Raw genomic sequence first — 18,180 nt, 5'->3', positions numbered from 1 at the left:
GAACTGCAACTCTCATACATTGCAGGTAAAAGTACAGCCATTTTGAAAAACAGCTGGCAGTTTGTTATAAAGTTAACCATGCATTAGTGATACAACTCAGCAATCTTACCCCTAGGTATTTATTGCTAGGAGTAATAAATACCTATTTATTTATTATGCCTAGGTGGGGCACAGTGGCTTATGCCTGTAGTCCCAGCACTTTGGGAGGCCGAGGCAGGCAGATTACTTGAGGTCAGGAGTTTGAGACCAGCCTGGACAACATAGTGAAATCCCTTCTCCACTAAAAATACAAAAATTAGCTGGGCATGGTGGGGCATGCCTGTAATCCCAGCTACTTGGGAGGCTAAGGCAGCAAGAATTGCTTGAACTCAGGAGGCAGAGGTTGCAGTGAGCCAAGATTGTGCCACTGCACCCCAGTCTGGGTGACAGAGTGAGACTGTCTCAAAAACAAACAAACAACAACAAAAAAAACCACCATATGTCTACATAAAATCTGTATGTCAGTGTATATAGCAGCCTTATTGGTAATGGCCAAAAACTGAAAACAACCCAAATACCAACTGGTATTACATACAGATAGACAAAGTCTGGTACAGGGATACAATGGAATACTATTCCACAATAAATATAAGCAAACTACTGATACACGCAACAACATGCATGGAATCTCACATGCATTCTGCTAAGTCAAAGAAACCAGACATTAAAGACTACACACTAACATTCTGTTTATATGACATTCTTGAATGTCATCAACCTCATCCTAGCACTTACTTCTTAACCTGCAGAATCAGTTCAAATTTCCTTGCCTGGAATTTAATTTCCTCCATAATTGATCCCAGTTTACTTCTCCAACTTTATCCCCTAGTTTCCTTCAATACTCTGTTTAGGTAATAGTGGTGTGCTCCTTTTTCTCTACAATATTCTTAATATTGTGTCCACACGAAAATGTTATATCCATATAAAAATGTCCTGCTGACCCTCTCCATTTATCACAATCCTACCACTCCTTTAAGGGTTAACGACTACCTCTTCCAGAACCTTCCATCCCAGTTCGGTTTCCTTGTTATGAGTTCGTAAAAGGTCAATAATCCTCTTCAAACAACGATTAATCACATGAATCCTGGAAAAAGGCCTTGAATGATGATCTTGTTTCATTCTTAAATTGTATTTTAACTACACTATATAGTTTTCGTATCTTTCCACCCATTCTATAAACTGCATTTCAGCAGAACTTTTTATACCTTCATATTCCTGAGTCCTATTTATACAAGTATTTACCAAATGACAATCTTTCCATAATATTCATTTTATTTTATTTATTTTTTATTTTATTTTATTTTATTTTATTTTATTTATTTTATTTTATGAGACAGAGTCTTGCTCTGTCACCAAGGCTGGAGTGCAGTGATGTGATCTCAGCTCACTGCAACCTCTACCTCCCAAGTTCAAGTAATTCTCCTGCCTCAGCCTCCCAAGTAGCTTATCGGTGCCTGCCACTACACGTGGCTAATTTTTGTATTTTTTTAATAGAGACAGGATTTCACCATGTTGACCAGACTGGTCTCAAACTCTTGACCTCAGGTGACCGGCCCGCCTCAGCCTCCCAAAGTGCTGGAACTACAGGCATGTGCCACCACACCCAGCAAATTTTTGTATTTTGTTTTTTAGTAGAGATAGGGTTTCACCATGTTGGCTAGGCTGGTCTCAAACTCCCGACCTCAAGTGATCTGCCCGCCTCAGCCTCCCAAAGTACTGGCATTACAGGCTGAGCCACTGTGCCTGGCCATGCTATGTCTTTAAGATTAGCTCCTACACTTAAACAATTTACAAGAAAAAATCAAACTACCAAATCAAAAAGTAGGCGAAGGATATCAACAGACATTTCTCACAAGAAGACATTTATGTGGCCAACAAACAGATGAAAAAAGCTCAAAACCACAATGAGATACCATCTCACACCAGTTAGAATGGCAGTTCCTAAAAAGTCAGGATACAACAGATGCTGGAGAGGATGTGGAGAAATAGGAACGCTTTTACACTGTTGGTGGGAGTGTAAATTAGTTCAACTATTGTGGAAGACAGTGTGGTGATTCCTCAAGGATCTAGAACCAGACATACCATTTGACCCAGCAATCTCATTACTGGGTATATATGCAAAAGATTATAAATCATTCTACTATAAAGACACATGCACATGTATCTTTACTGTAGCACTATTTACAATAGCAAAGACTGGGAACCAACCCAAATGCCCATCAATGATAGACTGGATAAAGAAAATGTGGCACATATACAACATGGAATACTATGCAGCCATAAAAAAGAATGAGTGCATGTCCTTTGCAGGGACATGGACGAAGCTGGAAACCATCATTCTCAGCAAACTAACACAGGAACATAAAACCAAACACTGCGTGTTCTCACTTACAAGTGGCCGTTGAACAATGAGAACACATGGACACAGGGAGGGGAACATCACACACAGGGGCCTGTCAAGGGGTTGGGGGCAAGGGGAGGGAGAGTATTAGGACAAATGCCTAATGCATGCAGGGCTTAAAACCTAGATGATGGGTTGATGGGTGCAGCAAAACACCATGGCACATGTATACCTATGTAACAAACCTGCACGTTCTGCACATGTATCCCAGAACTTAGAGTAAAAAATTTTTTAAAAACCTAAAAATAATAATTGAACTAATTATGAAAAATAACTCCTACATACCATTTTTCAAGAAGCTCCTAGATGTCCGCCACAGAACTCAGTTTGCAAATCAAGAAGGAGGAAGATACGAGAAACATAAAAAAGAGATCCAACCCAGGAAGAAGCAAAGGGGCTCTCCTGTTAATGGTGACAGGAGATCACAGAAAAGAGGGTGTGAATCCAAACTGGAGCAGGTATGGGCTGTCTTCACCGTTGCCACCACTCTGTATTACTGTTTTAACGTGACAAAACTTACAAAGGATACACTCAGACAAAATGAGGACATCGCCCCAAAAAAGAAAACAAATAAACCCAAACAAAACAAAACAAAAAGGCAAAAACAAACGAATAACACAAAACTTCCATGAGATCCAAGAAACAGGGATTCTAAACTAGGAGCAAAGCAAATACCCAGCATGATGGCTGTGTAGCAGGCCTAGAAAGCATGTCTCCAGAAGAGATGTCACCAAGGACCAAGGAACAATATTAGAAGTGATAGCCTGCTTAATGTGACTGGCTTTGTGGAAAATTGTACTGTCAGGTCATTGGAAAATGTGGGAGGGATTAGCAATAGGTGCAAAGAAAACTAGGCATATAAAAATAAGGCAATTATTAATTTCAGGTAAAACAAACACATAGGAAACAAAATTATAATAAACCTCAGTTTTTAGCTGGTAATAATGTTTGGACAGGCAAAATAATATCAACACTGTATATTTATTTACCTAAAATTCAATGACGAAGCAGGGAAAAGAACAGCAGCATCCCTAAGCAGCTTCCTATGTATTTACCAAAATAGGATGTCAGCAGACAATATCTAATACTGAAGAACTGAAAGATGATGGCATACTCATTTTATTTAGAATATGGAAATGTAAAAATGATAGAAGAAGGTAAGGAGAATAGTTGCCTCTAGGAAGGGGACTGCAGTGAGTCAAGGGAAAAGAACTATATTCTGTTATAAACCTTTCAGTGCTTAGTGGTTGTTGGTTTTTTTGTAATCATAGGTGAATTTTTTTTAATTTTTAAAATTTAGAAGTTACCCACTAGAATCTGAGTGGTTGTTGTTGGTGATGTTTTATCCTTCCCCAAACCCTGCCCATATTTTCTATTTTTAAAACATCAACAGAAAAAACATTAAGAATAGCCAAATGAAGGCTGTGCTAAAAAGGCGCTAGAAAACAATTAAAGGAGTGCACATATGCAATCAATCCACTACAAACAGGCGATTCTCCTTTAAGAACATTCAATATATAAAATTTAGTCACTAAAAAATTTAGTAAGGTCAAACACCTTCATTTCCCATAATCAGAAGTCTTTTTTATTATTTAAGAATATTCATATGCACATAATAGGTTATATGGCAACAGCTAATGTAAAAAGAGATCATTACAGATTAATTCTATTAAACCCTGAGAATGTCCAAACTAGGGAAAAGGACGCAAATGTCTAAGAACCCTAAGGGTAAAGGCAGATGATTCTCTTTATATGACAGATATTTAGATACCTAGCAAGTATAAAGGACGAGGCTAGGATGGGAGGTAGACAACCTAAGGTCATACTTCAAAGGAAAAGTGAGCTAAGAAGACCATGAGCACTTGGCCTCAGACAGTATTCCACTGGGTAGAGTAACTTCAGCAGCACACTTTGGTGACCAGTGGAACATTCTCAATCCAGAAGCTAGACCACCTGTTGACAAATTATCTACTGATCGATCATCAGTGGGAAAAGAGATACTACTTTAAAAATATTCACTTTGTAGGAAACTTTCAGAAAAACAAATTTTAGTTATTTTGTAAGAGATGTCTACTTTGTTGGCTATATAAGTAAAAAAATATGGATTTTGGATTAAGGTAGACAAAGACACTAGCCACAAGTGCTTGGGCAAGGATTGTCTTCATCATCCCTAAACTTTGCCTGATACACAGGTTTTCCATGATCTGACTCTGGCTCACCTCCCCAGGAGGCATCTCCCCGCTTCATACTTCATATGTTATTTATCTATAAAAATGAACCAATTATTAATCCTCTGAGCAGTCACTGCCTCTGTCGCATCCAGAACTCTACATTTTACTTTTTTTTACCTTAAATATCCTCCTGCTCCTTCCCTCCAGCCTCCACTAATTTTCCCTGTCCCACCTGGTTAACTTCTACTGACCCTCCAGACCTGGGTGCAAACACTTTCCAAAACCATGGTACCTTCCCCAAGGCATCCCATAGTTTCCCCTACCATGGCTGTTGGTGTTTCATCGCTGCTATCATAAATAACCACAAACTTTGTGGTAAAAAACAACACAAGTTTATTATCTTACAGTTTTGTCAGTGATCAACACGGGTCTCCACTAGACTAAAATCAAGTTATCAGCAGGGCTGCATTTATTTCTGGAGGCTCTAGGGGTGAATCCGGTTCCTCTTCTTTTCCAACTTCTAGAGGCTGCCACATTCCTTGACTCATAGCCTCTTCCTCCACCTTCAAATCCAGCAACAGCAGGTAAAGTCCTCACTTCACATCTCTCTGAATCACTCTTCTGCCGCCTCCTCCACTTTTAAGGACTCCTGGGATGAAATGGGGTTCACCCAGAAAATCCTGAATAATCTCTTTGGGGGACACTTTTCTGCCTTCCTCATTGTATCTCTGATCATGACAGTAAGCAATTGTTTTCTTGCCTGTTTAAAGCTGTTGCTCATCAGTGCACCCAGTAGGACCAGGACCTACATACAGTAGCAACTCAACAAGTATTTATTGAATAAACTTATACAGCAATAGGAATAACATCTCCATATTGCATCAATATTTTAAGGAGAAAATGAGGTATACATATATAAATGTATCAAGATATAGTGAATACTCAGTAAATATTTTCCCTAACCTCATGTATGAATTTGGGGAAATACTAGGAAATTAATTTTGCTTATTGCATGCAAATGTGAAATTTAATGAGAAGTGTCCTGGAATTTTTTCTAATGCATATATAGCTGGTATCAAATTTTTATCATAAACTTAACTACTAAACATAATGACTATACTAAGAGTCAAACCCTACTTATAGCAGTTCAAATTGTCTTCAAATTATTATAATGAATGTATGTGTTTAAATTTAAAATCATAGCTTATACATGTTATTTTATATTCTGATTTTTGAAATTAATATAATTTATATAAAATTTCTAATAGACTATAGCTTAGTTGTTTCCTCCACCTCCAGTTTATTTTTTCTTACTTTTAAAAATTAGACCCTAGGCTAGAGTACGGTATACTCAACAATACAAGATTTTCTATCCATTCTCAAGGAATTCCACATGATTTATTATAATATCATAAGTCAATAAAATCACTGAAATTAGAGTCTCAGGAACACGTATTCATACTCTATTACACGGCTAATATACCACCTTTAATGCCATTTGTACACTGCTCTCAGAAGACAATGACCTAATTCTATCACCTCCACCATTTAGTAGCTGTATGGCTTGGGGTAAATCATTTCAAATCTCCAATTTATTTTTTTCATCCTTAAAATAAGGGGCTTGTACTGGATCAGTAAATTACCCATTTTAAAATCTCCAGAGATCCTTTTAAAACTACATAATCCATCACAGGAATCACAAAACCTACTAGAAGTGTTCCTCCACTCTCACCTCCATCCCTAGTTTCAAATTCAGCTTCATTAAGAATCGCTGCATGTAAATGAAAGGTGACTGGCGGGAATAGATGGGTAGTGTGCCGATCGCAAAAAAGGTTGGGAAGCATTAATGTGGAAGAGTTCTAAGATCGCATCCAGCACTGAACTTGCATTCGTCTATGATTCTCAATGTAGATTTTATATTTGGCAGTTCTGACTGCTATGTCTCAAGAAAGATCAGAACACAGCTAGAGGACGTATTGAGAAAAGTAACGAGATAATACAAGGGAAGGAATGCTCTTACAGGAAAAGAAATGATTTTAAGCTTAGGAATTTGTGGCTAGAAGACAAAGGCAAAGAAATTTTTTTTTAAATCTCTTGTTAAATCTACAAATCACAAAGAACACAGGCTAAAAACCTAAAGATACAACATTTTAAGTTTAGAAGGGTAACATTAGCAGAAATAATTTTTTTTTACTTCAAACAGAAGAAGCAACAGACTATAAAAGTCTTTACTGCAAGAAATGACACCAACTAAAAATATAAATAGCTTCCCATAAAAGATTTAAGGACATCCACGGGTGACAGATTTATAATACTTTACATTAAAGGGAAGTAGGATTTTTTTTTAAATGTGAACGCTTAGCTTTTAAAAGATATTTTTGTAATAAAAGCAGCTATGACACCCTATAGCCTATAGTCATTTTGTAACACAATAAAACCTGACATACCTGCCTTTTTAAAATGTTATTTTAAAGATGTTAAATAATACTTGATATTTTAAGCTACAAGATATATTATTTAATCAATTGTGCATCTACTTATAATTGGTCAAAAGAGTATTTGAACATGAGTAGATATGTCTCTCTTTTTAAAGAGTTTAATGAAAAGGGCATCTCAGGAAACCCATCAATGTGTGTTGCCAAATTTTGGTGTGCTCAAAAGGTGACCTTTACATTAATATAATATTTAAATACATTTATCTCTTTTAGAATGAAAAACAGCAGCATCAGTAGTTTGAGTGGCAGGTAGAAAACTTACAATGAAACAATTCCTTAAACTTTTCAGTGAGCACCTTCACAAGGTAATTTTGTTCTTTTAAATAATATTCACCTGAGAAATACATTAAAGCATGCTGTGGGGAAAATTCAGTTGAAATGAAGAATCAGTCACTGCACATATTTCCAAAGATCTATCTATGGTCTTTTAGTGACCATTCCTGGTTACGTAGAGGATAGATCGTCATCATGATATTTGAAAATTCACTACATGGGACTCAAGGAGACCCCGTCCTAAGCTGCTAGCCCCCACTGACACTCCCACCACAACCCCCTGCTGCTACCCCATGATCCCCGCCCACAGCCTTGTGAACCCAAAGGAGCATCTCTCCTGGGGCTGTGATTGTCAGGAAATAAATAGTCAAGACCACAGAGTCATTTCCTTGAGAGGATTTCCCTCACCACATCCTATTTCCCCTTTAGCTAAGTCACTACCAGATATTTGGTCTTCGTTAGTCAACCAATATTGAACCATAACTCCCATACCATCCCCAGTCTGCTCCAACACACTCCCCTAACCCTTCTTCCACCATGCTCTAGAGCTCCTCTTCTAGGATCAGCAGACTCTGCTGTACCTTCTATCTCCCCAGACCAATCCCTTTTTGTCTTCACTGAAACCAGTTTCCATAGGGCCATTATTTCTCCTGCAAACTTTTTGTTTTTTCCAGAGTCTGGTTCTGTCGCCAAGGCTGGAGTGCAGTGGTGTGATCACAACTCACTGCAACCTCCACCTCCTAGGCTCAATCAAACCTACCACCTCAGCCTCCCTAGTAGCTAGGACCAGAGGCATGTGTCACCACACCCAGCTGATTTTTGTATTTTTTGTAGAGATGAGGTTTTGCCATATTTCCCAGGCTAGCCTGGAACTCCTGGACTCAAGCAATCTACCTGCCTCAGCCTCCCGAAGTGCTGGATTACAGACATGAGGCACTGCATGGGGTCCCCTGCAAACTTTTCATGAAGGCTTTTCCTTTTTCTCTCAGATCCTTTATGCCTCAGTTTGAGAAGCTGGAATAAGGGTCCTCCCTGCTCCCCACTGCTACCTCCAGGTTGTTGTTCACCCATCTTCCAGGCAAAATCCCGCTGTGGAAAGCACAACACATGTAGCCACTATGTTCCTATACTGAGCTTCAGGTTCAGGGGCACTATATATAGAGGTTGACCGCTGCCTCAATGAGGAAGTGAAGTTTGAAATCCAACTCAAGGTCTGTTTGCCAAGCCATAGCTCTAGTGAGGGACGACACCATCCAGAGAAAGGGACACATTAGACACCATTATGGACCAGAGGCAATCCTGTTCTCCTCTCATTTCCAAAGATCTTACTCTTCCCTGCTCCATCTTTCTCCCACTTCCATCTGCATTCTTCTTCATTGCCTCATGGAGTAGATGAATGCTATTAAAGAGTAGTTCAACAGGACTACCTTTCCTTACATTTAATAATATAAACCACAAATAGGCACTCATTACTGCCCAGCAATACCATACATTTACCCTAGGAAACTCTCCATCCCACTCACAAAGATCTGATCTTACACCCAATCCTCTCTCTTCCAACTTCTCTTAGTCCTACCTCCAACCTCACTGACAATGTGCTCGATAGATCATAAAGCTCAGTTCTTGCATGGAGAACCTTTCATCTTCCACCACTAATGGTCTAGTTCACATACATCTAAACTCACCTTCTCGTTGTCTTTTCTGGTCATAATGAAAAATGCATTCCAGTTCTTACCAAACCCAATTCTCTAAATCTCACTTTCTTATCTTCTCAAAGCCTTCCTGTCCTCCTTCCTTTGTCCCCTCTGCATTTAATCACCAGTCTCTCATCTAGTGGGTCATTCTCATAGGCACACAAACATGCTTTACTATAATCCATTTTAACAGAAAAGTCAATCGACTGTCTTAACCCTACAGCCCCCACACTAAGCACTACCTAATCTCTCTGTCCCTCTTCACACAAACTTCTCTAAAGTTGTTTCCACAAACTGTTTTTACTTCTTCACCTTCATCTCACTCTCTAGCTTCTGGCCACATTACTTCCTCCAAATTGCTCTTTCCAAAATCACCAGGAATGTCCAAGCTGTGGAATTCCCAAAATCATGTGCTGTGTCATCTTATTTGATTATTCAGCCCAATTCAATCCAGTAGATCATTCTTTCTTAGAAACATTCTCCTCTCTCCATTTCCTCTAAGAGATATTCTCCTCCCTCTATTTCTGAACACGACAAATCTGCGAATTTTTTTCCACTTCATTGGAAATTTTTTCTGAGTCCTTTTTGCTCCTTCCTCCTTTTTTGCTCAATCACCAAACCCTAGGCCTTATAGACCCAGTTAAGCATACCCCTCTCTTCTTCATCTACACTCCCTCCCTGGTGATCCCATCCAGTCCCACATGTTCAACCTCCAATGTGAATGCTGAGAACTCTCAATTCATATCTGAGGTCCAAAACATCTGAGTTCCAGATTAATATACATAATTGCCTATTTCACCTATATACTTAGATATCTAACAGGCATCTCACACTTATCAAAACCCAACTTGTAATTTTTGTTCTTCTAAAACTCCCACATCCTTTCCCAATTCGGTGAATGGTACCTTTTACACTCATCCTTTTACAAAATACCATCTTGGACTGTTTCCAAGCCCTTAAGGCATATATCTAATCCACCAAAATGTCTTTTCTACTTCCAAGGCATATATAGCAAATCTACCATCTTCTTTCCATCATTGCTGGCATACAGTAGCCACGGGGACCACCATGTCCCAGTTGGACCACAGCCATCACTTCCTTTCTGGTCTTCCCAATTATTCTACTATACCCACTAGCAACCTATTATCCACATAAGATCCAGAAAGATTAAATTTTAATATATATACACATTAGGCAGTGTCACTCCCTTCCTTAACAATTCCAATAGCTTTCTATTGTACTTTTAATATCCAAACTCCTTCCCATGTGATATGATTAGGTTTTGTATCCACACCCAAATCTCACCTTGAATTATAACCCCTATATCCCCATGTGTCAAGGGAGAGACCAGGTGGACATAACTGGATAACGGGGATGGTTTCCCCCGTGTTGTTCTCATGATAATGAGTGAGTTTTCACAAGATCTGATAGTTTTATAAGGAGCTCTTCCCCCTTCACTCAGCAATTCTCTTCCTGCCGCCTTGTGAAGAAGGTGCCTTCCCTCTCTTACACAGCACCTCTTTAATTTCTCTCACCTCCAAAACAATCTCCTACAGTTAGGTATTATTTTCCTATTTACTTACGTACATTGCAAGGCTTCCCCTATGCAATGTCAGCTTCCTGGGAGCAGGAATGAGGTATATTTATGGTTGAATCTTTAGGGCTGGTCACAGAGCTTGGCAAATAGGAAGCTAAATAAATACTTGTTTAACTAGTTGATTAATCAATTAATGGAAAAAGAAACAAATGAAAACAAAAACAGAGACTGTGGGCATTGTTTCTGTGGGCATTGGCTCTTCAGTTTGTTTGATATGGAGCTAAATGTGCTGAGAAAATATCCGCATGCTTGAGTTTGATATTTACAAAATGAAAACATTAACATTCATAGGCATTTATCACAAAGACATTGTTCGCAATTGTTTTTTTAAAAAAAGTAATAAAATGATACTTGAAATATTGAAACAATGTAACAGAAGAGGAAAATATAGAAGACTATAATTTTTACACTTCTCTTTTTGGCCAGCTTTATTCCCAACTTGGAAGGGAAAACTAAAAATCAAATGCTAGCAAAGAAAATAAACAAAACAAGTTGAAAAATAAAGGTGATTTTCAGGGAAAGAAGTAAGCTTCCGAGAGGATAAATCAAGTTGACTGACCCAAATCTCCGAACCTCATATTGGTGGACATGCTGGGAGGATAAGGCTACCTGTACTTTTCACCTGAGCCCATTCATTCGGGAATGACAGCTGCTACAGCATTCGTTTTTAAGAGCTTGAAGGTTTAGCCTGGCTGATATCAGGCCTTATGAAACAATCCCAATATGAGTATCTTCTATTGATCACTGTTAAAAGGAATTGACCAAATTGGACAAAGAATAAATGCTGAAAAAAGCTTCATTTTTATTAATCTATAAGGACAATAAACATCATTACTGAAAAAGTAATAACAGATATAATAGAAGCTTCCAAATATACAACAAAATTATTGGAAAATCAATCAAAATTAAATTTTTGAAACTTAACCTGTTTTCAGAATAGTTACAAAATCAGTCTTTACTATATACAATATTTAAATAATCTTTTGAAAACTATATACATTCCACATGTCTAGCTGGCCATTATTAATTAATTAATAAATATTAATGAGAAAGATAATACCATTTCAAAAGAAGAAAATAAAGTTATCTTACTGGATAAATCTGTATTTGTGCCTCCCACATTAAATAATTGTGTCTTATGAGCAGACACTTCTCAAAAGAGGACATTTATGTGACCAAACATATGAAAAAAAGCTCAACACCACTGAGCATTAGAGAAATGCAGATCAAAACCACAATGGGATACCTTCTCATGCTAGTCAGAATGGCAATTATTAAAAAGTCAAGAAACAACAGATGCTGGTGAGGCTGTGGAGAAATAGGAAGGCTTTAATGCTGTTGGTGAGAATGTAAATTAATTCAACCATTGTGGAAGACAGTGTGGCATTCCTCAAAGACCTAACAACAGAACTACCATTCTACCCACCAATCCCATTACTGGGTATATACCCACAGGAATATAAATCATTCTATTATAAAGATACATGTATGTGTATGTTCATTGCAGCACTGTTCACAATAGCTAAGACATGGAATCAACCCAAATACCTATCAATGATGGATTGGATAAAGAAAATGTGGTAGCTATATACCAAGGAATATTATGCAGCCCTAAAAAGGAATGAGATCATGTCCTTTGCTGGGACACGGATGGAACTGGAAGCCATTATCCTCAGCAAACTAATGCAGGAACAGAAAACCAAACACCGCATGTTCTCACTTATAGTGTGAGCTCAACAATGACAACACATGGACCCAGGGAGGGGAACAACACACTGGGGCCTGTAGGAAGAAGGCAGGAGAAGGGAGAGCATCAGGATATATAGCTAATATATGCTGGACTTACTACCTAGGTAATAGGCTGATAGATGCAGCAAACCACCACATTTACCTCTGTCATAAACCTGCATGTCCTGCACATGTATCCTGGAACAAAATAAAATAAAATATGAAATAAAATATAAAATAAAATAAAATAAAATATTTTTTTAAATAAATAATTGTATCTTTTTAAATTCTGTACCTTTTCTTCCCAGGATGGTTGGATTTTTGCTTTGGCAGGAAATGCTTAATTGCAAGGTAAATTCAGCAACTGTGATAATTCTGCAAACCAAGGAAACTGCATTTTCTAAGAAATTTCATCTGTTAATAAAGTTTTAGAATATCTATACTGCACTCAGAAAAGCAGACAATGAAGTATTTTATCATTAATTAAAGTAGAAAGAGTTCAAAATGACTATGGACAAACAACTGATAATGACTCAACCTTCTGCTAATTTAACCCCAGAAAGTACTGTGCATTTGACTAAAGGCAGTGGATTTATCAGAAAGACATTATATGAAAGAGCATATGATGACAGTTTGGGCAACTTTTTCTTAAGCATATACTACCTACCAAGAACTTTTACACATAACTTTTGATATCACAATAACCCTACATATTAGACATGTTCTCCACTTTAGAATCAAGGAAATGGAGACTCGGTGAGTTGAAATAACTTCCTATAGGTTAGCACAGAAAGCAAGTGCATAAGATGAGCTTTTAACCAAGGATTGCCCCATATACCTTACACTCAGTGCTTTCTGTTCTGCCTGTACAAACCTAGAAATACCTTAACATAGGCAAGGTAAAATGCGATAAGGACAAGGACAAAAAGACAGAGTAATTAGTGATTTCTAAGAAACTGTTTATTGCACACAGTTATACCGTCTCATTTCCTTTACAATACTTCAGTGTAGATAACTACGTGTGTATATACATGAGTGTGCATATATATACATACCTGTATATACATGCATGTGCAAACACATCTATACACACAGTTATATGTGTGTGTATATGTGTGTGTATATATACATACACACATATATGTGTATGTATATATACATGTGTGTTATACATGTGTGTATACGTGTGTGTGTGTGTGTGTGTGTGTGTATATATATATATACATATAGAATGTTATTTTAGCCCTGGAGTGCCAAAATATATACAGCTAAAATAGCATTTCAGACCCAAATCAGGCATCCACACTGACTGTGCTATAAACACATTTCAACAATCACTATCTCAACTGGCACTAGAAAATTTGTTAATTAGCATTAAGAGATGGAAGGAAAAAAAGTTATAAGTAAAAAAAGTAGTGGTCAGGATATATAGATTAGTTAGAAACATTAGAGACAGGCCTACTGTTCAAAGAATCCAAAAAATCAGGATTCAGTTGTGTTTCAGAATTAAGATTATTTTTGAACATTAGAAAACTAATATTATGAAAGTAACTATATTAATTACTACCCCTGAACAGGGTCTGGGGAAGCAATCAAACACATTAATATTTCTGCAGCAAGGAACAAGGCTATTCACACTAACCAGAATAAACAAAGACTTTAATAAACAGCTGCACGGCAATTCAAAGATTTCTGTTATCAAAGCTGTTTTTAGATTTTGGCATTGTAGATAAGGGATTGTGGACTTATAATTGTGAATAGCCAAATTATTTAGGCTAACTGCAATTCATACAAAACATTTCCTTTGAAAGCTGATACTGAACTTCACATATTATGCTGCACAGTATTCCATGTGCAAGTATAACAACCCTTCAACCCTCCAGAATTTGGCTGACAATGATGTATATACAGAACAGGCTGGAAGATAAGAGGGCAGCCATGGTAAAAAGGCCTCTCAGCAGCCATTAGATGGGGTGTGATGGCCACGTACTGGAGTGCATTACATTATGCATAAAAAAGGCCCCGTATCTTTCATCTGATATGGCTTCTAAACTCAACACAGATAAGAATCAGTAAATGGAATTACAGACAGAACTGAGAGGCGGGTACACAAAGCAGTCACCAAGAATGTCAGCAACGGCTGACAGTCTGATTCAAAGAAGAAAAATGAAACTGTTTTTAGAGACGATAAGAGCCTGACTTGACAGTCAAGCTTGAATTACAATCCCAGCTCTGCCATTATAAGCTGTGTAGTCTTGAGTAATTCCTTAACTTCTCTGTACTTCAGTTTATTCATTAACATAGGACTGATGAAAATGCTAGCTCTCTCCTGTGGTTGTTGTGAAGATTAAATGAAATGATGTGTGTGAAGAGGTCAGTACAGTGCCTGACAATGAGATGATACTCAAAATTTATATGCACAAAACAAAGCCCCAAATCTCACAAAGTATAGCAGCCTGAATAAATTTACTGCCAATTCTTCAGAACTCACAGCATGAAGAACATTACCATTTAGTATAGAAAAATATCATCTTGACTGTGTTGCACGACTTTGAACATGTCACTTAACTTCTCTGAGCCTGAGAATATTAGATTAGACCATGTATTCTCAACAGAGGTAATAAATGGTTATTTCTTTTCAGGGGGAGGGTGAAAAAATGTACTCTTTTTATGTATAAAGCACACCCATACAGTACACAGTATATCATGGTATTAAAATTTCATGGGAAGATGAGTCTACAAAGGCTCCTTAGGGAAGCGATAATGTAAAGAAAGGTTGAGAAACACTGGTTCAGAAGAACTCTAAGGTCACTCATATCCATTAAAGTTCCTTAATTCTATCTTTGCAACAATAATACCAAGAATTCAGAAAAAAGTTAAATATACATTCACAAGCTTTAAGAAGGCAAAGAAAGATTTATATATTCTACAAAGATGTCCATTTAAAATAGTTAAAAATTGTAAAGTTCACTGGGTTTAAAAGAGAAAACTCTCTTTACATATAGAAGCCCTAGTTGTCATTCACGAAGGGATCCTATGAGCCAGTTTTGCTCTGTTTTCCCTGCTTTATAGATCATAATATATCCAAATCATGTCTAAATATTAATATAATTACTTATTTCCACCCCCAGGAAAATGCAGAGAGAAAACACAATAAGGACAACCACTTGTAACTACAAAGAAACTGGAACATTGTAATTGTCTTAGCTATGATAAATGAAAAATCACCTTGTAATATAATTCATTTTTAATTGCCTCTTCCATCTCATCCAACTACTGCTGTAGGCTGTCTTAAAATATTTACAAAGTAAAAGAAAAAAAAATAAGAAGAAGAATTGGAGGTGCTAAATAAAGCAGCCCACACATTCCTAAGGGATAAATTTTTTGTTAAGTTTATAAGGAAAACAAAGTCCTAACTATTATACATGGAATTTTCGGAAACACAAAGATAAAGTATATTCCAGGACTATATCTCTTTTTTTTATGTTAGCTATATTATGCAAATAATTTTTATTCATTGTACTTACTGTAGTATGTATATGTTTTCATCCACAGTTCCTGCATCATAACTCCCATAATGCTTGTTATAGCCTTTTGTTCTAATATTGGGGTCCCTCAGGGCTCAGAAGCAGGCCTCAGAAAACAATCTCTCTCTGTGACCTTCTCCTGCTCTTTCACCTCCTTCTTTCTCTCCTGAAGGCAGGAGTCCTCCCTTACCTTTCTATCTTGGAGATGGCCATAAAGAAATTCTCTGACCTGCTTTGTCTGATTGTAGGTCTTTTTTTTTTTAATTATTATTATTATACTTTAAGTTTTAGGGTACATGTGCACAACGTGCAGGTTTGTTACATATGTATACATGTGTCATGTTGATGTGCTGCACCCATTGACTCGTCATTTAACATTAGGTATATCTCCTAATGCTATCTCTTAAGGTTAAAGCTGTTTTTAATTCACCTTCTTCCCCGCCAGAGTTATGATATCCTTACTATATCCAAATAACCTATTATAATAAAAGAGAAAAGTTGTAGTAAAATGTTAGAAAGACCAATATCATAGCCACTCTGCTTTAACCACTTGTGAAGTTTTGTCTTTGCTAACCCAGTCTTATTTTCTCCAGTATCCAAGGTATATCTAACAACACATTCAACCTCACATTCTGCCCTCATAACTCTCTTCTTTGAGTTTTCAGAGCTTCAGAGATTGTAACTAAAAATAACATTCTGGAAATGCATAAAACTTATCCATGTCAAAATGTTATTAAATGCTTAGCCATACTTTATTAGCTGGAATATATCAGGAATACAAAGTGCTCTAATACCGATTTTATTCACGTCAAAATAGATGTGTTTTGATACCAAATTGGTTTTAAGACAGTTGCATTTTAATAAAGATGTGCATAATTTCACTTAGACACAGGCATTCCCAGTACTATATGCATGATGTAAACATCTTATTTTACTAATGATGAATATAAATATGCAATCTTAAAGAGATGCTAATCACTGTTTATAGTTTGTCAAATTCTAGGTGTTCAAGTGACAGAAAATTCTCTTGTAAACACATATTCTATTTTGGGCTGTTCCAAATACTCTGACTAGACAAAGTAATGGGAAAAAAGATAGTAAATTAACTAAAATCCTAAATGCACATAGATTATTTCAGTGTTGGATCCATGTGTGTCTGGTCCTCAACTTAGGATGCCCCACCCAAATAGCATGCTATTCCAATTACCTTTAGGGATACCATTACCCTGATGCATTTGTGAACACCTGCACTCCTTACCATCAGAAGACTACAAAGTGTATTCTAGATAATACTGAGAGCGTAAGACAATCAGAACACGTAATCACTGGCAAGGTTTAGGCTGATTTTAAAAAAAACAAAACAAAAAACTCCATTGTAAAAATTCAAATACATATTGTATAAGCATACATTCTGTACTAAGTATGATAATACTAACTCAGCACATCACAGTATAAAAATAAAAAAAACATAATAAATGGTACTTGTAGTTGCCACATGTTTGGCAGGTTTCCATGAGAAAGCCAAAGCCATCAAATTCTCAACTTGACAATATACATGTACCTGCCAGGGCCTTAGAATTACCTTTGTTTGAGATTGATCCATGATGTTTTTAAGTACTCTGTGGTTTCTTTCACATTCCTTGTGTCATCACTCCCATATTCCTCCAGGAGTTTCTGCAGGACATTATCGAACGCCATGATGATACCATCTCCAGGACCCAGTTCTTGAAGCAGTATCTGAGGTGCAAGTGCAGGTCTGTTTGTTAGACTTGGTCACTCAGTAATTATCATAATCAAAACAACAGTACTCCCGGCAGATTTTGACATGCTTTAGATACAGATACCACAAGATGAAAACAGACTGGGGGCAAACCCTTTTGTTATATGTAAGCTTAAACCAAAATTAGTAGAAGTGAAAAGAAACGTGTCCAAGAAAGTGATCGGGTACACAGATGACAATATTACCAGATTATTATCGTTTTCTTTTTGAGATATTTTCCTTCCTCAAACCATTTGTCTTTTTCATTCCTTCTGCTGTACCTCTGATCCTTACATGGACATGCGTCATAAAGGACTGAATACAGAGAGAGTTCCTGCATACATGCCTGGAGAAACGTGAAGGATCAACAACATGATGTCTTCCATCTCTTGCCCCTGGATCACAAGGTGTGTTTACAAAGATAACTGCTTGAATGGATCAAGCTGCCAAGCAAGGTTTACTGAGAGCTTGCTTGAATAGCCACTGATGCTGAATT

General features: G+C 37.2%; 1 protein-coding gene across 10 annotated transcripts in view; it reads right to left on the bottom strand.

Moving 5' to 3' along the window:
* The window catches only part of UTRN (utrophin), a 575,792-nt gene that overhangs the window by 279,029 nt on the left and 278,583 nt on the right, over positions 1-18,180 (bottom strand). For all 10 annotated transcript variants that reach the window (XM_063666718.1, XM_063666723.1, XM_063666719.1 and 7 more), the window contains one exon: positions 17,508-17,662. In XM_063666718.1, the coding sequence (XP_063522788.1) occupies positions 17,508-17,662 (155 nt within the window). The remainder of the gene's footprint in view (positions 1-17,507; positions 17,663-18,180) is intronic.

This window comes from Pongo pygmaeus, chromosome 5, assembly GCF_028885625.2.
Source record: "Pongo pygmaeus isolate AG05252 chromosome 5, NHGRI_mPonPyg2-v2.0_pri, whole genome shotgun sequence".
NCBI lineage: Eukaryota > Metazoa > Chordata > Mammalia > Primates > Hominidae > Pongo > Pongo pygmaeus.
Note: the sequence above shows the minus strand (reverse complement) of the source record. Positions and strands in the feature narration are given on the sequence as shown.